Source organism: Clarias gariepinus, chromosome 13 (genome assembly GCF_024256425.1).
Source record: "Clarias gariepinus isolate MV-2021 ecotype Netherlands chromosome 13, CGAR_prim_01v2, whole genome shotgun sequence".
NCBI lineage: Eukaryota > Metazoa > Chordata > Actinopteri > Siluriformes > Clariidae > Clarias > Clarias gariepinus.
This window is the reverse complement of record NC_071112.1, coordinates 21,868,929-21,896,807: the sequence shown is the minus strand read 5'-3', so window position 1 is coordinate 21,896,807 and position 27,879 is coordinate 21,868,929. Positions and strand designations below refer to the sequence as shown.

Here is a 27,879-nt window from a genome sequence, read left to right as displayed (position 1 = left end):
AACTATAATACAAGTAAAAAAAAATCTATAAATGTACTTAAAGAAATATTTCTTAAATAAATTAATAAATACTAGTCAAATAAAAGAAACACCAGAATGTGCAAACCTAGAGATAAACATTTTTAGCCTCGATTACAACCACAACCACAAATTTCCTTTTAACACAGCTAACGAATAGCAAAACTTGCATCATTATAATGAACCTTGTTCTCTGTTCTATCTGAAAGTTATCATAAGATAAAGGATTAGATTTCCTTAGAATTAGCATTGGACTTATGCTTTGCTCTTATGTCACCATCATTAAGCATAAATCTGTCCTAAACAAAGTGTACGCTGTCCTATTTCAGGAGCATGGTGGAGGTTAAACTTAAAACTGCAAGAATTACGTTTTCGTGCCTTGGCATTTTAACTTAAAAGCCTTTCGAGACATTGTGCGGAGGTATTTCAGCCGGCCAAGTACTTTCAGACACCGAATGTAAATCCTACAGCATTGCTATGCTTCAACTAAGGACTTTGGCAACCTTGCTGTATACATCAACGTTAGACCGTGTTCACTTCGTACGAATCGGACATCTGTTTTACTTTACCATCCCAGTTTATATTTTGTTGGTTTTAAATGGGAGATTGAATAGAAAAACAGTGTTTATAATAATTTTTGGAGTACTAGCCTTATTTTGGTGCATTTATATTTACTTATTATTATTTAAGTCTCTGTATAGTTGTGAGCAGTAACAAAAAATAATAATAATAATAATATTCATTAAAAATATATATACATATATAATATTATATAAATATATATATATATTTATTTAATTTTCATTATATATATATAATGAAAACGTTATTACGTTATGTAAAACAGAACAGAAATGCGGTATGATGAGTAATGCGTGTCCTTTGAATGACCACAAATGTCTTAAATGCAGAAACCATATTGGAGTAATGTCATTGCACTATGTGCGAGTTTTCGTGTAACATACAAGGAGTTGTACATAATTGAGCTATAAATTATCTGTAAACAGCTATGCATTTTTATCGTCTGAAAATATTTTTTCGTAGTATATATAAAAAAACATTAATACATGTGAATATCTATACAAATTTCAAACCCAAATTTAAGCACACATCGTAGCCTCTTCCTTTCATTTCACCCTTTTTACTTTATTTTACTCTGTATGGATTGCTTTATTTAAGCAAAGAGTTTATTAATAAGGAGGTAAAAAATGGACTCCATCAGCGATTCTTTGCCAGACATGCAAATAAAAGAAAACTTTTACTAAATGTGTGTCCCAACCTTGGTTTCAGAAGTATGATTACATTTCTGTTTTGATTAAACTGTACTAAGCATATTTCCAAAAGGCAGAAAGGGAGGAAAGTTCTATGCTCAGAGTACTTTAATGCTTGTATGTGTAAGTGGGTGTGTATTGGAAGTTTTTTTAAATTTGTTGACTTCATTTTTTTACACTTTTGAGTCCATGCCCTCGAAAGGTTGTGATGCAATAGCACATTTATCTTGTGATGTTTTCTCAAAAATAGTGAAAGAGACATCTTTAATACACACCACTTTGTATAACGCTGTGACTTAAAGAGATTTCACTACTTACATGCTGCATTAATATATATTTTAAGACTGTGTAGCCTCAACATAATGAATGGTTAAATATGATTATACACATTTAACTGTTTATATGTTTCTAAAGCATTATTTTATAGTTATTATTACATTTCTAATGCATCATTAACATTTGAAATTTAGAGTACTATTTTCAGGAGATTTCAAAACTATGGATTAACACATATGGAATTATGCCATTAATTAACAACAACTTCAACAACAGTCAGTTATTTTAAGACAACGTCTTTTCAGCCTGGAATAGTTCTTGCAAGAACAGTATTGTCAAGTGCATTTGCAAAAGCCATTAAGCACCATGATGAAACTGGCTCTCATGACGACCATCCCAGGAAAGCAAGAACAAAACTTGCCTCTTACCTCTGCTGTAGTTCATTTAGAGTTACCAGCCTAAACCAAATAATCAATTAACAGCACTTTAGATTAGAGCCGTTATGAACGCTTTACAGAACACACGTAGCAGACACATCTTAATATCAACTGTTCAAAGGTGATTATTGCATATGTTGGATGCTCTCAGTATTGTTTTATAATGCAGAAAGAAGTAAAACGAGGAAAAACGACAGAATTGTTCCTTAAACAATATGGATGTACTGAATCAAATGAATTTTTTTTTTTAATTGGGAAAAGGTATCACAAAAGTGTATTGTTTTTCACATAATCTCCATTCTTTAGGTATTTAGGGTAAGTGATCCAGGAATTAAAAATCGTCTAAAATCCTTTTATAAATAATTTAATTATTTAAATTAACATCACACTTTTAAGGTTTAAAAGTTATTATTTGATGCACCCACTTATTACCAGAAACAAGGATAATTTCTAGAAAAGGCATTCCACTATTAGTGCCAACACTTATCGATCGAGGTTTATTAGGTAACGCTAAACTGGTACAAAAAAACTGAAAGAGGGGACACAAAATAACTACTACTACGTCAAAACAAGACCTAACAAAGACCAGTGGAACAAACTTGATCCGTTACAGATGACCATTTATATTATCTGGGCCGGTTCTTCATTGCCGCAAAAAACTCGAGCCACTTTGAAAATGTAAAACAGTAAAGCTTGTTTGCTTTGCCACAATTCAATCCACCCGGACGGGATTACTCCATTTCCTTCTCTAAACTAGCCCTGCCTCCTGGTTTAAATCAAGGATAAGCAAATTAAGGGGCTTTGTCATTCTTTTCTGAACAGACAGAAGAGGGAGATTAAAAAGGCCTGGGTTTACATGACGAGGGTTTACATTTCCTGTGGGACGTCCAACAGATGGGATCAGCTGGAGATTTTTTACTCTATATTTGTTCAGCTTTTCACCAACACAAGTATCGTTCACTAGTATGATACCTATGGGGTATTCCTGACTGGGACGTTTCATTATGAACCATGAAATCCCTAATACTGACTGAGCATATTTAATGTCAAAATGATACAAATCCAAGCTAGTGGCATCTGAATCAGTGGTAACAATGCTGAAATCTAAAGAACATTATCTAGTGCAGTAGACAATAATATAGCCACACCACAAGGATAAGATGGTTTATGAGACATCCTTTATGATTTATGAGACTTGCATGTTCCACCAGTGAAAACTCTAAAAGAAGGTTTTTCTTTTAAAAAATAATAAAATAAAAGAGCCCTATTTTTGACCACATGATTACTAGTATAGAAAATCTACTTGACAGGCTGTTCCACTCTGTTCCAGAGTGTTGATAAGCTTTGAGGGAAAATATACGGCGAGTGCTGCAAATACACCGAATGGGAATTCATTGCACTGAAAAGTGCATGAAATCTATGAAGATACTCAATGTTCTCAAAAGGTTTACTTTGCCGTTATACAGCCTGGAATATTTGACTCCTGTCAGTATGTACTTGTTCTGCTTTCTTGCCACCGCGCCAAAATTCTATTTTTGACCTAAAAAAAAAAAAAAAACCAAATCAAACCCCATTTAAGGTCTTCTTATGATCTACGTTTTTACCGGGAATGGAAAACACATGCTTACAACATATTTATAGTTGAATAAATCACTCTAATAGTCCCCATTACTTTATAAAAAAAAACTTTCCACATCACTTTTTAGACAGGTGTTTTATACCCATCCTTCAAAATGTTCAGAATGAATCAAAATGATATTTATAAACAGAACACCACGACGGATATTGCACATACTTGAATATTTTACAATAATTTATTATAGATTCATATTAAACACTAGTTTACCCATTAATATTCCATTACCTTCATATTAAAGGTTCCATATTTTAAATTTTTTTTGACAAGTTAAAATAAATCTCAGAGGTCCCCCAAGGTTTGATAATGCTCCAGCTGAGCTCGACTCTCTCAAACGAAGCATTTTGTGATACCTCAATCTCCTTCTGTTTCATTCTTATTCTTAACATTCTTAACAACATTTTAAAATCTATGTAAATGAGGTACTGTGAAGCCATGAGCCACCAGAGAACAGCAGAGCTTAAGTAGAGTTGAACGGGGCTGAGCAACAAGAAGCGGAAGGGAATCATCTTATATGAGGTCACATTAGGGGGAAAATCTTTTTCATTTTAGCTCTATCTAGTAAAAGTGGATCAGTTTGTACACACACACACACACACACACACACACACACACACACACACTGGAGGGTCATCTGAATGTCTAAACAATTACTAATAGTAAATTTTCCATAAATAGTTCAGCATTAAACTACAGACGAAATCTTTTTAGTGGGGACAAGCCCACATGTATTTTTGCAATGACAACTCATGCTTTTTTTTGGTCCTTTCATTTGATTTGTAATCAGTTTTGAACAATATCAGAAAACGCTGGTATTAAAACATGAAATGTGTTTTAAAACTTGCTATTATGGTTGGCGCAGTATGTTTTATTTCTTAACTATTAGAGAGAAAATCCAATTACTGTAAATCTTGATTGAACAATCACTCAGTGGCATAATAATCATAATTAAATTAAATTCTTCATTTAAGCCTGTGATCTTAATAAAAACTGAGTAATGACATGTAGATGTTAAGGGTAGAGTAGTCACTCGTTTCAGTATCTGTGCATTTTCAAATGTTCATTGAGAAGCATTGAGCTTCAGCACCATAATAAAAGCTTTTAAAAGATTTTGATGAAAAGTCTGTTTCCCTTAAGCACTGGAATGCATTGCACTGGAATACAGGGTCTGTGGTCAGGTTTGCTTTGATACAAGTAGCACTATAATCCTTTTAGGTCGTCATCGATCCACCCTGTGATCATGTTAGCCATCTCTTCACCCGCATCCAGGACGAACGCATGGCGCAGGCCGCGCTCACACAAGCGGAAGTCTCCATCGGGAAAGTCTCTTCGGATATCCTGGTAATACTGCACAGGGCACCAGTGGTCTGTGGCTCCGTAGTAAAAAACAAGCTACGGACATGGAAAAAGTGCATTAGTTCTATATGCACATGCAGATGTATAATCCACTGATAGTTGGACACTATAAACACTCTTATAATACGACTGCATGTTTGAACTCTCGATTGCGATTACTGTTGTGATGATTTATTTCCCCTAACAGCATGGCTCTGGCAGTAATTTTAGCTTCAAAGCAAATAACAAGGTTATACCATGCATTAATGTACTTGTTCTAATCCAGTATTATTCTAATACATTATCATGGAGAATGTGCATGCCGGACTCTCCCATTAAATAAATTGAATTAACGTGTGTAATTGTTGATATGGTGAAGTTTTCTGTGACGAGACGTTCGCTCATTCCATTCAGACTCTCCAGGGTCTGTGTTTTGTAACAGTCAGAGGTTAAGCTGTTTCTTTACATTCTCTGCCATGGGAAAGTGTTGTGTTTTTTGGAAACATAAAAAGCTTTTTTTTGTCTGGGAGAGTACTTCAAGGAAGAGAAAATGAGAGGGTGGTGACTGTTTATATCTGTTATAAGTAATAACAGGAGCTAACTTATTTAGCAGATGCTCAACAACATTAAACATACCTATAAATGGATGAAATGTATAATGTGTCATTCTTTGATAAATGAATTTTTTTTGCTTTGGTATAAGGAGAATAAAACAGTTTGGCATGCGCTTTTTTTAGAAAATAAATTAACTCTGTCAATGATTATTTGCCTAGAATAGAATAGCATGTCTTGTGAACGTCTTGGGAATCGTGTGATTTATTTAAAAGGAATATTGAAATCTAAAATTATCCACATCTACATCAACTAAACAGAAAAAAAGCAAGATGTGGTGACTATAAAGGGATTCAAGATGCTCCATTTTTAATACTGTGAATTTTCAATCGTCTTTGTTGTCAACCCTCGACCCCCACCCCCAAATCCCACTAAATTAAACCCACATAAAAAAAAAAAAAAATCATGCATCATACTTTAAACATGTACATAAATATTTTTTATGTTTATTCTCTCCCACATCCCTGATAGGATCTCAAAAAACAAACCAACGATAGAACAGGACATCACAAACCACAAATGACAGTCTCAGTGACCGTATAGTTTACTCGCGATTCAGACCAGATCGGGAATGATTGACAATAAAATGCTTCTCATGGTGAGCAGTGGTTCAACAATGATTTGAGGCCTAAAGCGAAAAAACCTCCCTTATTGACTCTTAAAAGCGAATCGTCCTCGTGCTGTGCAAAATACAACGATCGCATTTACTTGTCAACTGTTTTACTCCGCTCTTCTGACAAATTGCATAATGCTAGGCCTCTGCTGCCTGTACTAGTTAATCATGATGGCTTCTACATCTGTCTGGCTGATTGATTTCTCCACAGCTTATAAATCTAATAAAAGACTGAAGAGGGGTTGAAACGTATGACCTCTTGTCTTCACCTACAGCTCCTTCAAAAAGAATTACTCTGGCAAGGCTGCTGGCAAGCAATAAGCCGGCAAGGCTTGATAGTTTCAACAAAGTGCATGAGCTAAGCTAAATGGGAATACACACGCACATGCAGAGCCCAGAGCTGCAGAACAAAGTAAGGTGTTCCCTTTGTCATGCAATCTGTGTTAAACAAAATAAGGGCATCCAGAGATAAATGAATTTGATGTTAACAAACAAACGAGGGAACGGATAAATAAATTTGAACACTATTTATCAAAACTTTGACTTGCTTTAAACGTGCCCCGGCTGTGCCATCTTTGAGCTTTGTCTTTTCAACAGAACATAACAGGAAGGTGCTGTACGTCTTGTGACGCTTAGGGTTAAAGTATGTGGTGTGTACGAGAAGCAGAGTGAGAGCAGCAATGATATCACCTTTTTAACTGATGACAGATAATGTGCACCAGTCTTTGACATCCCAGCCAGTCATGTCCCACCTCGCTGCATGCATGAGGCCTCTGTTTAGTATCAGAGCAAATGCATCGAAAACACACAGGCTGACTCGCATGCTCAATACGTTCTTCATGCCTCCCGAGCGAGGCGGCACAGGCGCTCGCTCTGATCTTGCATTCTTTCAACTTTTTGCAATAAACTGTGGATGGTTATAAGATAATCGAACCCCTTTGACCACATGGGAATGTCCGAAATCTGTACGAACTTCAGAGGAAGAACCATAATACTAATATTTATATAACGTTGCAACAAACATTCATTAATCAATGGTAATATATATGCTGATGATTAAGTACCTTGTCGAGATGTTGCTGTATGGTCAAGTTATCTCGATCTTGCACCATCCTCATTTCTTGACTTCCCATATACATAGCATTAGCTGTAAAATGAAATGAGAAAAAAAAGATTAGGTAATACAATACTTCGACACAAAAATACTTTGACAAAAAATTACTGGAATACAGCACTCTAAATCCAAAACATCACCAAAAAAATATGATAATGATCTGTCCATTGAACTGTATATATTTTTTTATTTTAATGAAAAGTAGAATGGTTGGTGTGTTTATAGCTATATACCCTTTTTATAAAAAAGAAAATAATTGAAAAAAAAAAAATGATGCATTGACTATGGAATTGCTGTGGAATAAGAGAAATAGACCCATCAGAACATGCTGAAAATAATAAACTCACTCTCACTTACTCTAGGCACTGGGCAGGGTACACCCTAGATGGGGTGCCATCCAATGTAGGCCTTACACACACATTTACACACTACGGGTCATTTGGGAATGCCAATTAGCTTAACCTGCATGTCTTTGCACAGTGGGAAGAAACTGGAGCATCCAGAGGAAACCCACCACATACAGGCAAAACATACAAACTCCAGGAAACCCAAAGACAGATCCCTAACCCCGAACCACTGCGCCACCATACCGCCAGTAATAAATTCCCCACCGTGGATTTGTTTTCTATAATAGTAAGGCTCCAAATATCCACATCTATGCCTGGATTTCAGTCCAACGTTGGCCAAATGTAGATTTATTTTTTAGTAATTGAATATGAATCCTGAACCAATGTCCCTGGAAACAGAGGAAAATAAAAATAAAGAAATGCCAGCACTGTCAACATGGACTGTAAACTCAGGCTCTGACAGTTTCTCAACTTCACTTAAGTTCAAAGTGGTGCAGCACTATGCTAATACACACTGGGAGGCATTTATTTGAAACATATATCTGAATGTCAAATAATTCAAACAAGGGGGCTTCTCCACTTCTCTTGATTTCCCATTTATGTACAGATATATGTTGGATTTGCAAAGTGTCAGCGGGATACATTACATTTCATAGATATGTACTAGTAATTACTGCACCCTTAACATGATTAACCATGTTTCTTACAGCAGGACTTTGGATATTCGGCTTCAAGAAATTTGAGAAAATGTCATGTTTATCGTCTCCCCAGCCTCCGCACTCAAAACCGAGATGAGATTTTCCACCTTGTACACGGCGTTGCTACATATCTGTGAAGTAAAGGGAATTTAAAATGGGAAAGGACAGAAAATGGGAAGCATCTGTGCAGGAGAAGACAAAAGAGGAAATACGCAAAGTCTTTTGGAGTCACAGCAACCCAGTGCCTTTAATCTTATATTCCGTTAGTAGAGTCCACTAGTGAGGACACTTGATTAAAAGCATTACTTGAAGTACAGGGTTTTGGGCCTACATAAAACATACTGTAGTTGATATTTGGTTCCATCTCCCCTACACATATTGTAGGAGGCTTTGACAAATACCCAAATACACCATTTATGAGCTAATGTGTATCGCCTGATATGATGACCTGGCGAGTGATCAGCGAGAGGGATCCTATTGCCTGTGTATATGTCCGTGGGAGTGTGTATATGTAGCTGGCCAAATGTAAAGGATGCAGTTGTGCCTTGCTAACTCTTTTTCCAGGGATATTTTAGTCTATGAGCACAAGTTTAAGTGCCTGGGAGACTGCTCAGGAGGGCTGCTCAGCCAGATGAATCAAGTGTTGGATCAGCCACCCACAACAGCTATCACAATAATAATAATAATAATAATAATAATAATAATAACAACAATAATAATAATAACACTGTGTACTTTGAGGTTCTGACAAAGAGAACAAGCATTTTCAACAAATATATTTTCTTGAAGTACTAAAAAAGGCAACAGACGCATATACTGTACGTGCAACCCAAACAGTAAAAAATTAATCCTTTGAGGCAAGCTGCTAATGTCTGAGAGATCAGTTAAGCATCGACAGCAGTAGGGTGTAGGTAACGGGGTCTTACGCAACTGTTCAATAGATGACTTATGGAACAAGGAAAGAGGTGAATATAAACCTTGTGTATAAAAAAATATAAAACTTAAGTGTTGGATGTGTGTAGACAAGGAAAAAAACAAAAACAAAACTAAACAAAACACACACATATATATACAGCATATACACAATATATACACACACATGCACAAACAGGGTGGGTCAAAAGTAACTAGGCATTAAAAATTGGTATTAATGTCCATTTTTCTAATACAAATGTATTGAAACAAATTGTACATGTACTTTAAATGAAAGCTTTGTGGATGGACAGCCACTTTCTTCTTGCATCATTTATTAAGTCTGTGGTCATCAGCTTTGCTTGACAATTTTTTATGGTCTCCGGACTTTGTCTTGCATTCCTTTTTTTTACTGCAAGTACAATTTAATTCCACACTTTGCAGCCCGCCGCAATCTTAGTCCGCTTATGAACAGCCATCTTAGTTTTTACGTTGCATGTGCTGCCTCTCGCGGCTGATGCCTGTACAATCGACACTGAAATTATGAAATCCTATTTACTATCGTCTTTTTATAGACTGTTTTCATCATGACTCCAGTGATACTAAAAGTTTCATAGCCATCATTAAATTTCGCCCACCCTGTGATTATTTTTCGGTGTATCTGTCAATCCACTGTGTACCTTTATATTCTGAGGCTGTAGAGGTAACGCAAGTTCATCTTCCGAATAATAAAACAGATGTATAATAAACATATTACACTGGGGGTTCAAGTCAAACTGGGACTTGTAATGAAATTTCTCATGAATGAAGACATAAAACCAACTGACATTTTCAGAAGACTGCAGCGTAGTACAGTGACGTGTCTGTTAGCCACAGTAAAACATTTGAATGGTGCAAATGTTTCAGCAAATGGACCACCTGATAATTGAAAATCAGCAGATTACCGGAATTTGGTTGGGAGTTATTTCCACATCCCCTGTACTGTCCTGACCGCACTTCAAGTCATTTCCACACATTTTTGGCTATTAAATGTGTTCTTGGGAGGCCAGCGATTTAGACGTGGTGGGCAGTTCGATGATGACTCTGGCCAAGAAAAAAATTTATGCATTGGTGGTATCCAAGCATTAGTGAAACACTGAAATAAATGTTTTAATGTAGCCGGAGATTATAAAAAGATATATGAGGTTGTATTTTATAACTGTGTTCTGTTATTCTGTACTATCAAACGTCCCTGTTTAAATCGATCATACCTTGTACATTGTAGCTGTGTATTATTGCTTAAAATCCCATTGAACACTCAGCCAAAGATGTCACCTTCTTCAAAAACACATTAAAATATTCTAGATGCCGTAACTATTGATGTGGTCCAGCAATACAAAAGTTCCACTGAAAAGACAGTGATCCAATGCTACCATATAAGGTATGTGCACAATCATACAAAAAGGGACATCACTGGTCCGAACTATTGCACAATATGGACTAGATCTTATAATGTGCAAAGCTATGGATTGCTTTTGTGATATGTCTTGATATGTATTAAAAACACATTGGTAAAGCCCTTGACGTGCAGTGGGGGAAGACTGGCCTGCATTATTTTGATCAGTATTATTTACGTTTGTCGGATCATGTAAATGTGATTCATCAAAACAGCCACGGGAACACTCATCTGCAACATCTGAGATCGTTCAGGATGCTCACAGCAAAAAGAATCAACAACAACAAAAAAAAACATTTAGGGATTTGTTTGAGCGCTCAAGTGCACGTTTCTGAGATATCAAAGGCCAGTATTGCAGTACCGTCTTACAAACAATATATTGTACTGCTCCAGTGTAAACTGCATTTGCTCCATATGGTACAAAACACCTTTGTTTACTCTAACGATTTTCACATGAAAAAAGAATTCCTACAAATAAAAATGTCTAAAAACAGTCATATAGATTTAGGCTGATTGCTGTCTGTAGATTAAAAACGGTTATCTGCTTCTTTTCAGTGCAAGTAAAATGTCTTTCTCTTGAGTTTAAGGCTATGTACTATGACCTAGAACATTTAATTGCATTATGTTAAAAAGGGTAAGCTTGGACATGAATCAGTGTAAATAAGCGAGATGACTAGACCCTAGAGTTTGTCTGAAAGAAAATTACTCAGAGCTTGTTTGTTATTAAGTTTTAAAAAAAGGTTGGCTTCTCAGGTTGAAAATTAAAGACATGGATTAAAAAGGATAATCTTTCAAAGACGCCAGAAGGGTGTAGCAGGTCTGTATGTTTATCGACTGGGCATACTTACACAGTATATGGACTTAACTTGCTGACATCGTTTAACACCAGTAATGCTGCACATCCCGATTTTCAGAATAAGAGAGCAACAGATAAAATGGGACACAGATTGAGAACTTTAACTACTTTAAAGCAACAACTAAAAAAAGTGAGACTGAGACAGACAGAGAGAAACAGAAGATAGAGAGAAGTGTGTGCCAGTCTTGGGGCAGTGATGAGAGAGACATCCCCTGGTCTATCTCACTTATCTCTAGGGGGGTGTCTGGACTCTGGGGTTTGGCAGGACATAGCATTCCAGCCCAATTTACACATCCTCACACATGCACCCAGTTAACATCAGAAAGAAGACGTAAAGGAGACACGAATGCATACGAATGCACACGAATGCGCTGTCTCATCTAGAACAATCTGTGACAAAAATATCATTACCTTTAAGAATTTAGTCATGTGCATTTTGGAAAAATAGTCCTGCAATAAAAATAAAAACTGAGTCTATGCAAAGACTTTTAAAAGTCTATGCTAGTGTCGTTTACTGTATGTGATACATTAATTTTACATTTACTCATAAGTGTCACAAACCGATGGTCTTAGCATCGTTGTGATGTAATTCCACTGAGATAATTGATGGGGCTATGTCTCAACCCAAAAATCGACCTTAAACTCACTGTCAAAACTCTTAGATATTCTTGTCCCTGCGAAGACAAAGACACAAGACGACAACAACAACAGGATTAGTGGTAGTAGTAGTAGTAAGGGATGTAAGTAAGCAAAACCAAGGGAGCTGTCTGCTGTTTTGCACCACATTGACTGTTTTATGTCACTGTTCATTCCTCATTTTGCTTCGATGAAATAGAAATGAACTTGATGAACTAGACAGTTTTACCCTCCTTTTTTCAGTTCAATAACACATGTCCTGAAAGAAAACCACAAACCGGTGCAACAAAGTGCAGATTTTTTTTTCCCACCAAACAGAACCCAAGGTGGGTGGGCAAACTCTGCAGTTCCTCATACAGAATTATCCTGCCGTTTAGAGAAAAGCAATTGCATGAAATAACAGAAATAAACATGTCTTTCATCACGTAGAGTTTAAGGGATTTATCCATCATCGCTTTTTAATTGTGGATTAAAGTTGATTTGGAAGTGCTTGAGGAAAGCTTTGTGGCTTTTTCTCCATGAGAAATAACACCTGTGGTCAAGAAACCAGAGTGACCAGGCTGCACAAATTTGTAACCACATCCTTCATTTAGCTAGAATATATCTGACCTCTGATTGGTACTTTTCTCTATCATGCTTGTCACAGAATAGATTTTTAGTTTACGCAAGAATTAAAGTTAAAGATATTAGAAAAACGAAACCATACTACTGCAAATAATACAACAAATGAAAAACAACATTGAAGGAATGCTGGAAGGTCTTTTCGGAGTGGATATTTCTTAGGCTTCTTTTCTAACATTACTGTCTTGACTACGGATTGAAGCAAAACCTCAATATCATTCAATAAAACCGTTCATAAACCAATCCACAGCATGGAAAATCAGGAATCTGGTCAGCTATGATAAGATGTTCTAGAGTTACTTCAAAACAGCGAACATATTTCAGCCCCTGTATGACTTTCATTTTGATCATTTTATTGCCCTCGGGTTTCTATTCAACGTTCTTCAACTGAGAGGTTTCATGTTTAAATGCTTACATGCCTGAACTCTTGTTAGGGTGCCTAGCTTAAATTCAGAAACGTGCCAACTATTTCTTTACAGAGTAGGCCACTATTATCAGGTGCAGTTCACGTTTGAAGTTAATATAACATGTACAGTGGTGTGTAAATGAAATTGTGTCTCGTCTTCTAAACAGCCAAAGCTTACATAAGAGCATGCTTGCCTCTATGTTCCAACGTGGTCTGATCAAATCCCGTAGAGCAACGGATTTATGCTTCACAGAACAGGATTTAGTTTCCTGTTGTGTAACTGCTACTGGATAAAATTACTTTTTAGATACCCTCCCTTAAGCGAGAATAATATTAAAGTTGGCTGGCAAGCCCAAATTAGCACTGGACAGAATTTGAGCACAGCTGTAAATTTATTAGGTTTAAAAAAGTAAAATACACACGCTTAACAATGATGCTGTGTAGGTACTGTTCAGGGCATGACTCTGATACAAAACCTCTGGGGTGTGCCCTGGGGTGTCTGGCACCAGGATCCTTCGAGTGCTGTGGGTTGCAGGATGGATGGATGGTCGGTTGGATTGGGATCTAGGCAGTTTGGAGGCTGGTTTGTCCTTGGGCTGTTTGTCTACTGGGCCCCATGTGCGGCGGGCTGCGGTGCACTGGATGTAACAGTGCCCTTCTATTGTGGCCAACATTTGACTTCAGTCAGCAAGTTGCACTGCATTGTTTTTTTTGTTGGGAGATCAGACTGGACAGGCTAGCCATAAGCTCCCTACAGGAATAAACGAGCTTCAAGTGACCATGATGGAAAAGATTTGGAACAACCAATAGTCTTCTCAGAATTGGCCGCTAAGCCAAACTGCCTAATCAGGGACAGAGGTCCTTGATCAGACAGCTTAAGTAAAAACATTACAGAACATTACAAATGAGCTCATACGTTCCAGTATGGAGATGGGAGAAGTTTACAGAAGCACAGCCATCACTGCAGCACTCCACCAATCTATGGTAAAGTGAACAGACAGAGCCATTCTTCAGGCTGGGGTAATGGTTTACATTTAACCAAGACAACGTTCTAAAGCATACTGCCAAAAAAAAAAAAAAAAAAACAAGAACACAGGAGCGGCTTCAGAACAACTCTTTGAAAGTCCTGAAGTGGCACAGGCAGAGTCCGGCCCTCAACCAAATAGAGCATCTCAGGAGAAACCTGAAAAAGGGTGTGTACCCATGCTGCCCATCCAATCTGGTTGAGCTTGAACGATTCTGCCAAGAAGAATGGAAGAAACTTTCAAAAGAAAGCTTGTAGCATGATTCACAAGAAGACTTTAGGCTGTCATTGCTGCCAAGGGCCCTTTAACCAAGTACTATGTGATGGGTCTGAATACCTATGTAAATAGGATATTTCAGTCTTTATTTTTTTTTTTAATAAATTAACAAAACACTCCATACACCTGTTTTTACTTTGCAATTGTGGAGTAATCAGTAATCAAGCAAAGAAAACATCTAAGAAAATTGCTGAAATTACTGGAAGAACTGTCCAACACATTAATAAAACCTAAAAAGCATAGTGCTGAACCATCAACTTGGTGGAAAAAAAACCCATGAATGACCATGATCAGCGATCACATAAATGCTTGGTGAAGCTGAAACATAAAAAATGGACAGTAGAAATCACAACTATGTTAATTAGTCAAAATAATCACATTTCTAAGATTTGGACTAAACAGCTATATGGGCATAAGAAAAGTACTTGTTAGTGAGACTAATAATAAAGGCCTGAATTTGCTAGGTAGCGCAAAAATTGGATTAAGAACCAGAAAAAAAGATCAGGTGGTCTGAGGAGTCTAGATTCATTCTATTCTAAAGTGATCAACCGTAGAAATCAAAGTTATGGTTAATAGTAAATGTAAGACCATTTCCATATGCACAATACAATAGGAAATCACAGGATTGGGTCTAAAACTTTGTGTGGCCATAAAAAAAAACCACTGGTTAGTTAGACTTAACTAAAAAAATGCCTTTAACTTGCTAGGGAACATAAAGATGTGGAGCAATGGAAAAAGGCCAATTGGTGTGATGAGACCTTTTCCAGACAAATGGGTGAATCAGTGTAATAAGAGAAGCACAAAAATTGATGCACCCACCATGCAAAGTGACCAGGTTATCCCATCAATAGATTTTTCCCATCCTTATGGCACGGGCATATTTAAGAATGACAAAGGCTGTCGCATGTGATTAATCTAGAAATTTTTACATGTTACTATTTTTTGAACACAAATAAATCATAGGACCAAGTAAATCGCTGATCACCCTGTTGCAAAAAGGCACGGTTAGTCCGGATAATGAGATGACTGAGGAGACATCACGAGGTGTGCTGAGCAGCAAGTTTAAGAACTATTTTTACAAGAATACATTAAATGCCTGACGTGGGAGTGTGGGTGGCTCAGGTGGCTAAGGCTGTAAGTTATTGAATTTTGGACCTAAGGATCCGGGTTCTAGCAGATGCAGTGCTGGTTCTCATTGGGCACGAATCCTAAAAAAGTGGCTCTGGGAGCCAAATTTCACACATGGATTGGCTAACAAATTAAAAGTCATTGATACGTGCTGGAGAAGACTTTAAGGAGTGGTTTAACCCTACCGTAATCAGTACAAGATTTTGGCCAAAAATTAACACGACTGTGGCTGGAAATAAATACTATGATGTTGCATAAGATAAGTCAAAATAATGTTATGAAGAATCTGCATCGTAATCAAATTAGTCTAACAAAATATTATAGTGATATTTTTATTGCCATTTATTAAAATACATTAACACTTAATTAAAATGTTAAGAGAAAACAAATCCAAAATAATCTGCAGGTAAAAGAGAGTGCTTATACAGACAATTAACAATTACACTCGAGGGCTTTGGGTTCCACAATGGGGGGTTGAGATTTCCAAACATTTAGGGGATGTTCGAGAACATGTCCATGTGTCCATGTCCAAGTGGAAAACAGTCAGGTGTCTTCAAATACATTTTAGTATTTGTAGATGAGATAAGATATTTGTGACAATTAATGTCATAAAGCAATATGACATTTGTGTTTAAAAGGTTGTGAGAAAATACAACCGTAAATCCTTTATGGGAAAAAAGTGAAAGTGATGGGGTGTTGGGGGTGTGACTCTACTGTATTTTTAATGTCTATGGCTGACCAATAAACAACTTTAAATGGTTGGTTTGCCTTCTTAAAAAAGTCGATGTTTTCCTCTTTTCACTGGGTATTCGCTCGCTGCTGCTCACGCCTGCGTGCAGAAGATGGGTTGGACGCAACCAAGTCTCACACGTGGCAGGGGAAGTGTTATTCTTTGCTTGTCAAGTATATGGAATCAAGAAAGTCAACTATTCTATCTTGTTATACAATAGCACTTTTAGTTCATCATTATGATGTGATATTTTGGAGTTTTACTGGCCGGTTTTGATTATGTGGAGTTACAACTCCCCATCCCCCCCATAAAATCTGCCTATAGTTGCACTTGGTTAATTACAAGGAAATATGGTCCAGACAAGAGAGTTGCCAAATGAAACAAAGAAAAGTATTATAAAACTCCTTCAGGAAGGAAATTCAATATGGAGTGTGGCAAAACGTTTTGGTTGCTCCCAGTCAGGGGTGCCTAAAATTTTTCAAAAACAAAATGGGAAGGTTATAAAAAGAAAACATAAGGTTAGGACAAGGAAGGTGTGAAAGCATCAAAGTGGAAAAGTCAAGCAATAAACCTTGACAAGAGAACAGTAAAAAAAAAAAAAAAAGGCATGTCAATGTTGGTGACAGAACTGAAAGAAATCAAACAAAACCAAACAGCAGCACTAAGACTAATAACAGCACTAACAGTAATAACAGCACTAACACCTAACAGAAGACTACAAAGTTACAGTGGGCTAAAGAGAAACAATGACAGAGTGGGCATGACTGGATGAAAGTAATATTCAGTGATAGACTGTAGACTACTCATTTCTTTGACGGAAAAGAGTGACAAAGAAATCAGCTTTCAGGTTGATAATGCATTCTGCTACACAGCAAAGAGGGTTTAAACGAAGGCTGTCGCATGCGATTAATCTAGATTTTTGTACATGTTACTATTTTTTGAACTCAAATAAATCATAGGACCAAGTAAATCGCACATCACCCTGTTGTAAAATGGCACGGTTAGTCCGGATAATAAGAGGACTGAGGAGACATCACTAGGTGTGCTGAGCAGCAAGTTTAAGAATTATTTTTACAAGAATACATTAAATGCCTGACGTGGGAGTGTGGGTGGCTCAGGTGGCTAAGGCTGTAAGTTATTGATTTTTGGACCTAAGGATCCGGGTTCGAGCAGATACAGTGCTGGTTCTATTTGAAAGGTTTAAATTTAACATTTGTTAAATGTTAATGTTTAAGATATAATAAAACAGCATAATCTGTTTCCTCTAACCAGTTTGGAATACACTGTTTATAATTAAAATACATTTTAATCAATTGATAGCACTAGTTCACCAATCATTTAGATTCATACACACTAACATTTCATATAAACTTCCAGCATTTCTTTTGATGAAAGTTGTTAAAAGCTCTTTACAAATAAAACTAAATTAAATTGAAAAGTTTAAACTTTTCTTTAGGCAGCCAAATCAACTTATTGACATGTCTAGCAAACCATCTGGATCTCAATATTTAAAAACTGCTCCATGACATGGCTCCGTCCTGCAAACCTGATCTGTCACATGGTGTTATATAGTGTTATAGTGTTCTTTAACTTATACTATTTAATAAAACAGAAGTAATTTAAAACCACTTTCCCTAAGAACACATTTTAGTGCCTGAAAACAGATGTGTTGTCTAAATAATTACGACAGAGGAAATTATGGTATATATTTTAGAAAAAGAAAAAAAATTCAAATCCTTAATAATCATAAACATCTTTTGATGGAAGGATAATGTGTGTTTTATTCAATGTAATGTTATATTTCTATGTCCGTTCCCTGGTTTCCAGGTGTCTGGAAAAGGAAAGGGAAAAGATATGCAGCTAGTCTAGTGAAAATGCCAGATAGGAAGTGTACAACCTTCGTCATTGGCCCGCAGGTCAGGTCAGTGTTAACTATGTTTCTCTCTGGTGGTGTGAAAGGAGTGTTTAGCAATCGTAGTCGGGTTTCACACTCTCACATTCCCAAAAAATGCAAGGCTGAAAGGTGACAGAAAATGTTAAGAATTCTTATTCCCTCGGTAATTTGCCAAAGAAAAAAAGCAGAGTTGGGTTGTACTACAAGCTGAACTACTCGATGACAGAGCACATTAGAATCGTTTTAATATCTCTTTTCTCTAGGGAGGTTGGTCTCATTTATTTATGTCAGACACCCACGTCTGCTTGGCATGTACTGTGTGCATGTTTCACATGAAGTTAACATGAAAGCATCAACAGTCCAGATTTCAAGAAAAGGGATTTCCGTATAAATAAATCCTTAAAAGTACCCAGGAAGTCCCATCTAATCACAACATGCTTTCCTAATTAAGTCTGTCAACTTGCCATTAATTATGGGTGTAATGCAAGACAGAGAAAGAGCAGCTTTTCATTTACAAATGAAGACCAGGACTTAGTACTTAGCTACAATGTGAGCACACAAACAGACACATGGACACGCGCACAGACACATGAACACACACAGACGCATGCAAAATGTGTCATTATTAATTTGACTCTTTCACAGGCCACTTAAATAAAAATACCTGCGGATCTTGCAATTATCCAATCAACTGATCTTGTGGCAGCAGCACAACCATATAGACATGGAGATATAGGTGAAGAGCTTCGGTTAATGTTCCAGAATGAGCAGAAAAATGCAATATATAAAGTATAAGACTGTAGTCTGTGAAATATTCAATCCATGCCATAGCTAAAGTCACATGTTTGACTAATACATTATCTAATCTTACCTAAATATCTTGACCTGCAACACTGATGCATTGTGCTATTGCCACATGATTGGCTGATTGGATAACTACATACAGTATAGAAGCAGGTGTACAAGTGTTACAATATTGAATATACCGATTAAATTTATCCTGACTTGCTATATACATATTTGAGATGCACTGTGTTATATACAGTATTAAATAGCCACAGTGCATCTAAAAAAAAGTACAGTATCTTTAAATAAATTCTTTAAAAATCCCACAATGTAATTTTCTGGATTGTTTTTCTTATTTTGTCTCTCATAGTTGAGGTATACAGTACCTATGATGAAAATTAAATCATAATGAAAATGCCTCTTACATCTTTTTAAGTGGGAGAACTTGCACAATCTGTGGCTGACTAAATACTTTTTTGCCCCACTGTAGTGAACTAGACCAAGAAATGCAATAGTCTAATATTTTGAGACACTGGCGTTTTTTCATGATTTTTCAAGATGCACTGTGTCTATATAGTGTGTATGTATGTATGTACGTACGTACGTACGTATGTATGTATATATATATATATATATATATATATATATATATATATATATATCCTGACAATACCTGAAAAGTGTTAATGATTTAAAGCATGTGTCTTGCAGTTGGTTGCAAAGTCTCAGTAGGAACATAGAAAGAAGGACAGTGAACATAAAAGAGGAAAAGAGAGCGAGAGACGCTTATATAGTCCACTGAGGGCTCTTTGGCAGAGCCTCTCTATCCATCACAGCATCAATCATCCACCTCCCAGGACAGACAGGGAAAAACACTCTGCCTTTTACACAGCCTGAAAGAAAGAGCCAAGCAGGTCTGCTTCCTTCAGAAGAGAAGATTCATATCACCCCTCCTCACAACACTTCATCTGCACCATTACCGAGCAAATAGAAAACCCTGGAGATTAGACAAGACTTTTAATAAATAAAAATTTATTCCATTCACTGGGGGAAAAAACTGCTTACTTGGCTGCCACTCAAATGCTGATTTCATTTATGCAGGCCATTCCAAACATCAGCATCAAATGTTGCAATAAAATTCATATGAGGGATAGAAATAGTGATGTATTTATAAAGTTAATCAACAGAATAACATATTGGTAGCATTTCTGTTGCTAAAGATTCCAAAAGTGTCCCAAAGACAATTTTTTTTCCCTTCCATTTTTTTTAAATAATGCCATTTCGATGAGGAAACTGCAATCATTTAAAGCAAAGCTCAAATTTTACTGTGGTCTATTCATAGGTAAATGTCAAGCTGCCTTTAATACAATTATTCCTGTGTAATCGTGACACACAAGCTACTGCATAATAATATAGATTCTACATTTCACCATCCTAAAAACTGAATTGCTACAGATGGTTTGGAGAATATCCATCCAGCATTTGCTAATAAATAAAACAGGGTCAACATATAATGGATATGTATGTCAAGAACAATTTTAAATAAATTTAAAAACCAGATTTCTCATGTGCTCTTACTTGGCAAGACTCCTCTTTAAGTGCTGCTGTAATGGCGACTAAAACATCAATCATTCAGTGAGTGAGCAAGTGGTAGGAAGTGAATGAGACAGACTCACCAGCACAGTCCACATTGATCAAGCTGAGAGTGGCTGGAATGCAGGATGTGTCTAGTGAACGCATGTTCCTCAGTATCAGCTGCACCATGCCAGCCTTTAGCCTCTCGGGTAGGAGAGAGAGCAGGAAGATGGGCAAGTAGACAATGTAGCGCAGGTGGCACAGCACAGGAGTCATGACCTTGCCTTGCGGACTAGAGGCCATGCGCTCAATAGTGGGAAACAGCAGCACGGACTTCACCACCTGATCCCGGGAGAAGTTGAAACAGAGGATGTTACACGTATTGAAAATGAGTTTGCATATGTTTGGCAGAGCAGATCTGCATAATTCCTTTTAGATTCAGTTTCGACATTAAATAATTACAGAATTGCTTGTATTATGGTCTGCAATGTTAGCATGGCATTATCTCACAAACACATTAACGCAATCCTAATAATAATAATAATAATAAATTATGAAAAGGTTTAATCAGCCAATGACAAAATCAGATTTGCACAAAAATACACAGGCCATGTTTCTTGCTAGACTCTTGCTAACACCCTGGATCCAAAAGAATTTTAGCACAGCAGAGCATTGATCCAACACAACTGCCTTAAGAAAGGCAAGACAGTTGAAATGAGTTTTAGAAAATAGTGAAAAAAAAATCAATATCAAAACTTGGAGTAAAGAGCACTGGTCTATATTGAATCAAATTATAAAAACAGGTGTTGTTGGGCCCAAAAAAGTCTCTCTGTAGCAATAATATCAGTTTACATTCCTTGGATTCATTTGCTTTTGCTCTCCACATTAACTGAACCACATGTACTTCAAAAAAAAAAAAAAAAACCACAGAGCCTTTGGAATGACATGTAGTGTAAGAGATGCTACAGGTGGTTTTCTATGCATTTCCCCGCCACACAAATATGATGCACCTGACATGTATTGTTAATTTAAAGCTGCCTCTGGGTGAGCATAATATGAGAAATGACATGTAACTTTCATGATTTGTTTATTATGAAACCGATAGCAGACAGAACCATAAAGAATGAGAGTGTGAGAGAGAGAAAGGAAGAGTGAGAGAACGAGAGAGAGAGACTTCCAGAAACAGGAAGCACCTGTCTGTGTTTGGCCACCGACTAAAAAGCAGCTCAACTCATTCAGTAAGACAAAGTGAACGTGCTTCGTCTGCCTTTGCGAAGCTTTCTAGCTAAGGCCAAGTATTTTTCAATGAAACTATACAATTCAATATTCAATCCCTGGGGCAAAATATCAAATAGCCAGCCGCATGTAATGCCAGATGTAATTTATTTATTGTCAAACCAATTTCGAGCACTGATACTGCTGCTAGTTGGAATGACATCGCATTTGACTTATAGCACAACATCTGTTAATTCTCTGATACAAACAATAGAAAGCGCGGGGCCCAATGGATGTTCCAGTAAAAAATTGTTGATTTAGGATCTGTTTCTACTGATTCATATAACTATACCTATCCTCTGTGGGAAGACAGAAAAAAAGCTGGTGAAATCAGAATTATTAAATACATCCTTTTTGTGGACATTTATTGCCAACAGTTTTACTGTTCTAAGGAAACATTCTATAGGGTAAAGTAAATCATTTAGAGCAATTTCCAACATTAAGCACTTGTAACAACAAAAACATTTACAGTAATAAATCCATCTTTAATTAAAATAAAGCATCTGCTAAAGGAATTTAGCAAAGAAAGTTAAAAAAAAATGATTAAGGTAATTACTATAAAAATAATCATGTTGTGACTGAAGTGTATACACTCAGCTTAAATGTAAGGCATTAAAAAAAACTGAGTTAACCATTTAGAAATTACAGCCATTTATTATATTATACAGCCAATTGTAAATATTATACCTGCTTACAACAAGATAAGTTGCCTCCCTTGAGATGCCAGGCTTTTACTGTAGAAAAAACATCAGCTGCTGTTTGATTGTGGGTCTTTCAGCCTTCAGAAAGTAAGAAAGTGTCTGTCCTTTTCCAAAACATTGCATTTCTGTGCCTCGGGTCGCTTTTGGGCTTTATCCACCTGAACTTTAAAAAAAAAACCTATCCTATCTGTCCAATTGATTGAGTAATCTGAGCTGAAAGTATAACTCTATACGCTTCATTCATTGTTCTTCTATCATCAGTCTTATCATCAAAAAAACAACCATAAACCAGGTCTCATCCCATAACACTGCCTCGACCATTAACACCAGATAACATGCTACAGTATGTTATGGATCTTGAGCGATCCCCTTCTCCATATTCTTTCTCTTCCTATTATTCTGGTACGAATTCATCTTGTATTAAAAGTAAGCAGGCCTTTTTTTGATAGCAAAGTAAAATCTGACCTTTCTGTTTTTAAGTGGCTTATATCTTGAGGTAAAACATCTGTATTTATGTTCACAAAGGTGTCCCTGCCTCCTCAAGAGTCTTCCAGACATACAATAGCTAGATGTCCCTTTTTGCAGGAGGTGTTCATCTGACCACTCTAAAGGTTCCTATTATCCCTCTGAAAACCCCCTTTTTTTCATCTATTGGTGGCCTCCTAAAGTGGTGGTGTAGTGGTTAGAAATGTCGCCTTGCACCTCCAGGTTCCGGGTTTGATTCCCGTCTCTGAGTTTGCATGTTCTCCCCATGCTTGTTGGATTTCCTCTGGGTACTCCGGTTTCCTCCTACAGTCCAAAGATACGCAGGTTAGGCTACTTGGTGTTCTCAAATTGCCCGTAGTGTGTGAGTGTGTGTGTGTGCCCTGTAATTGATTGGCACCCTTTCAAGGGTGTACCCTGCCTCGTGCCCTAAGCCTTCTGGGATAGGCTCCAGGTCCCCGCGACCCTGAATACAGGATAAAGCGGTATAAAAGATTGAGTGAGTGAGTGAGTGAGAGTGGTGGCCTCTTTTACTTTCAACAGTATTTCTATGGAGTGCAAATTGAGTGTTTCCATGAACAACTACCAGATGCAAAATTATGAGTTGAAATCACCTCCAGAACCTCTATCTTCTTAATTTTTCATGAAATAATTAAAAAACAGGCCACACATGGCCATCAAACTGCTTAGCAGTCAATTGTCCCATTATATTAAGCCTGTAAGTCTACACTTGTATCACATTTTGGTTGCTTAACACTGAATGCACTGTAGTGGTATACAGAGGAATAATAATACTTATATGTCACTTCCCAAATATATATGGACCTGCACCCTAGATCCAAAAGAATTTCAGCACTGCAGAACATTGAACCAACACAACTGCACAACTGTCTTAACAAAAGCAAGACAGCCAATTGTAAATATTATACTTGTTTAAAACTCTAAGATAAGTTGCCTCTCTTGATTGATTTGGGAAGTGACATATAAGTTATCTGGTGAATGTACCTTCTTTAAAAAATTAAGAATTGAAGACCTGCAAGTGAATATTCAAACCTGCATCTTGATCACTGCCCTTTTTAGTAGCTAACATTAGTGTTTTAATTATTATTTTTTATTTTACTTCTTCCCTCTCATGACCAATACTGCCTGCTGCAACTGTTTTTTTTTTGTGTTTTTTTTTTACCCACATGCGATAGTTTCTAACAAGCCAACTGCTCCCCCAAACATCAACAAATTAGTCATTTAACCCTAGGATGCACAAGTGGGTCAAAAATGACCCGGAGAGGTCATTTTCTTGCAATATCTTTGTAATGAAAAATTGTTATCTTTTCATATTCCAGGTATTCCTCAAATAACATGTTTTTGATATCATTCCATTAAAATGTTTAAGTTACCTCTTATACTTTTTAAGAAATTATAATATTTGTTTTACTACCCCAAGTTTCCATAAGTGGGTCAAAAATGACCCACATGCATTTCCCAAACAATTTCATGGGAACCTCAAGTCAAGTCAAAGTTTATTGTCACATACATAGTTATACATGTACAACATGTAGTGAAATGTATTGCATACAACCATCAGCCTCATTTAAGAATCTGACAATAACAATTATTACATTCTAAATGTAACAATGGCACACATGAAATTAGTAATAGCACGTACACTTGAATTGTCTACGCACCCCTAACCCTAAATTTAAGTCCGCTCTACAATTTTTAGGCTCCCTACGACGGTTGTATAGATGGTTTACACAGGGAGACAACCAGGAGAAGAAGTTCAGAAGAATCTGGGGGAGAACATTGTCCGGCAGTTGTGCAGTAGATTTAGAAACACAGGTCGCAACATCACCACAGATAATTTTTTCACCAGTGTGCCTCTTGCGCAGCATCTCCTGGAAATGGATCTCACTATTGTGGGGACTCTACGGCAGAACAAGCCAGATATCCCTCCTCTGATGAAGGCTTCCAAGTCCAGGAAGGTTCACAGAACAGAGTTTGGATTCAATGGCAGCATTACTATGGCCAGCTACGTCAGAAAGAAAGGAATGGCTGTTGTCCTCTTGAGCACGATGCACCACAATAAAATGGTGGATGAAAACACCAGAAAGAAAAAAACAGAAATGGTGAAGACCAAAGGAGGTGTTGACACCATGGACCAAATGGTTGGCACCTACACCTGCAAGCGACAAACACAGAGGTGGCCCATGGTGCTGTGGTACAACATCCTTGACATCGCCACCCCAAATGCCTATACCTTTTTCACGACTCAGCACCCTAAATTCAACAGAGGTATCACCAATGCACGACGACTCTTCCTAAAAGAGCTCTCAAAGGAGCTTGTCACACCACACATAAGAAGTCGACTGGAAGGCTGCCCACAACTGCAAACCCCGATCATTGAAGCAATGGGAAGGTGTGGAGTAACAAAACCCACAACCCAGCCAAAGGACAGAAGCAGACAGGGCCAACTGAAGAGAAAGAGGTGTCCGATCTGCCCAAGTAACAAAGATCGCAAAGTCAGCAATAGGTGTGGGAAGTGCAATGTGCCTGTGTGCAATGATCACAGCCAGAAACAGGTAGTCTGTCACAACTGCGTGCAGTGAGGAGACAAGAAGGCAAAACAGGGACTATCACATCAAACGCTTTAGCAAACACGGAGACTTACCTGCAGGAGAATAGAAAAGAGTGAAGAACTGTCAATGACCAGACATTTACACACATACACATAATGAATGTTGACAATGTTCTATTGCTGTTCTGTATAATATTCGTTTTTTAATTATCAAAATGTTTAAAATCTGTATTAAAGTGAAAAATAATACAATTTCAAACATGAAATAATTTTTGTGTGGTCTAAAATGTAATGCAGACTATGTTACAATTCATTATTCACAACCAAAATGAAAAAAAATAGCATAAAACACATTGACTTTTATAGGTGGGTCAAAAATGACCCATTTATGGAAGAGTGTAGGGTCATATCACTCGTGCATCATAGGGTTAAACTACTGTGACCCTGACCATGATAAATCAGTTACTGAAGATAAATAAATAGATGCACAAGCACGCAGCATGCTCCCGTGTTAACGACTTGGGCTATTTGTCCTGAGCATGTTATATCTGACTGCCTGCAGATATAATTGCACAAAAAGTTACAAAAAAAAAAAACACTCCTTTTCATGCTCTTTTTGTTGGTTCTTGCTATCCAGTCCTGATGCACATCTTCACAAAACATACTAACACAGGAGGTTTCTAATTAGGTGCTTAAATTAAATTTAGGTGTAGAAATTGTAGCTTAAAGATGAACTTTTTAGTGACTGTCTCTGGAACGGAGGTATTCGTTGAGAGAGAGCTTAAGTGAGTGTGAACAGGTGATCTTTGATGTGTAAAGTACTGGGTTTGATGAGAAGCAGCTTCTCTTTACGCAGGTCACAGGAATTGAACTCTGGGAGGGATTCTCTAATCAGTAAAACTGATTGCCAGTCACCCGCTCCTGCTCTGTTCCTCTCTCACTCACACACATTCACACATGCTCCAGTCTAACCTGTTGCAGAATTCAAAAACTCTCTTACACACATATTTACCAAAAAAAAAAATGTTTATGAAAAAAATAAACACTTGCTTTTTATTCGTAGGGATAGGTCCTCCTAAATTTCCTATATTTGAAAAAAAAAAAAAAACTGATTCTTCTGTACCAGCATCTGGAGAAGGTGAGATGAAAAAAAAGGCTTATTTTTACTGAGTGGCACAAAATCTAGGCTTTGCAGAAATACTCTGTTTACCTTCTGGATCTACAGAGAGAGGTGCTTGTAACACATTAACGCTGAGAAATACACAGTTTGTGGGCAAGTGTGCAGATCTATGGCTCATAAAGGCGAAATAAAAACAATGTAATGTAAATAATGTGTAATATAAATACTACCAATGTTATGTGAATAACTGGTGTATGATTGGCATTACCTTGTTAGCCCACCATATAAAAGGCATATATTTAACCACATCAAGTCCGTTCCCAAATTTCTAAGATGTCCATCTTACTAGGTACCTCATATTTCAACGAACCCATAAAGCCTTAAAACATTCCCAGTCTTTAACACATAACAAAAGCCAAGAATTCCTAAAATGCCAATTGAACATGCCTTAGCCAATTGGCATATGTTACACTCACCTAGGTTTGGAAAGCCTTTAAACAACCTTCTGCCCGATTTATCCACTTGTGTTTGAAAAGCGAGGTACACACTTGTAAAAACTAGGTCGAACGTAGCCATGGAATGTGGCAAATTGTGCAAGTGGTCATTTGAGTATTTGAATGTGTTGAAGGTCCGACCAGTCTGCAGCATGTTAAGCAAATTTTACTATTTGGGTTTATAAAACCTGGAGTGTATCGGGGCAGTAACTCGAGCCAGCTATATAATGTAATGTTTACACTTTTACTTGGCGCACACAGTAACTATAACGATGTTTTATTTAAGTGAATTATGAAGTAATGCCAACACTTAGACCTCACCCCTGTCTGCCCTAACCTTTACTCCATGAATGAAGGCCCACCCAATGTGCTGCGACTGAGATACACACACTCACAGGAAGCGGCAGGCACATTTTTCGCATTGGTGGAATTTTGGGGACGTGCCATCGTTCCACTAAGGCTAATGACACAACCTGTTAAGTTCTTTTCTTTAAACATCTGTAAGATTTCCATTACCTTTCCCTGATAACAACTCCATTTAAACATTTAAAATACTATTATCTTTTACTTAACAGACTGTAGTGCACCAATTGTCCA

At 37.1% G+C, this 27,879-nt stretch overlaps 1 protein-coding gene across 1 annotated transcript in view; it reads right to left on the bottom strand.

Moving 5' to 3' along the window:
- Nucleotides 1–4,485: 4,485 nt before the first annotated feature.
- The window catches only part of ldah (lipid droplet associated hydrolase), a 56,637-nt gene continuing 33,243 nt past the window's right edge, over nt 4,486–27,879 (bottom strand). Inside the window, exons 5-7 of the mRNA XM_053510463.1 lie at nt 20,739–20,979; nt 7,263–7,345; nt 4,486–5,030 (exon numbers count right to left, since the gene is read on the bottom strand). Coding sequence (XP_053366438.1) covers nt 4,839–5,030; nt 7,263–7,345; nt 20,739–20,979 — 516 coding nt within the window. The 3' untranslated portion in view covers nt 4,486–4,838. The remainder of the gene's footprint in view (nt 5,031–7,262; nt 7,346–20,738; nt 20,980–27,879) is intronic.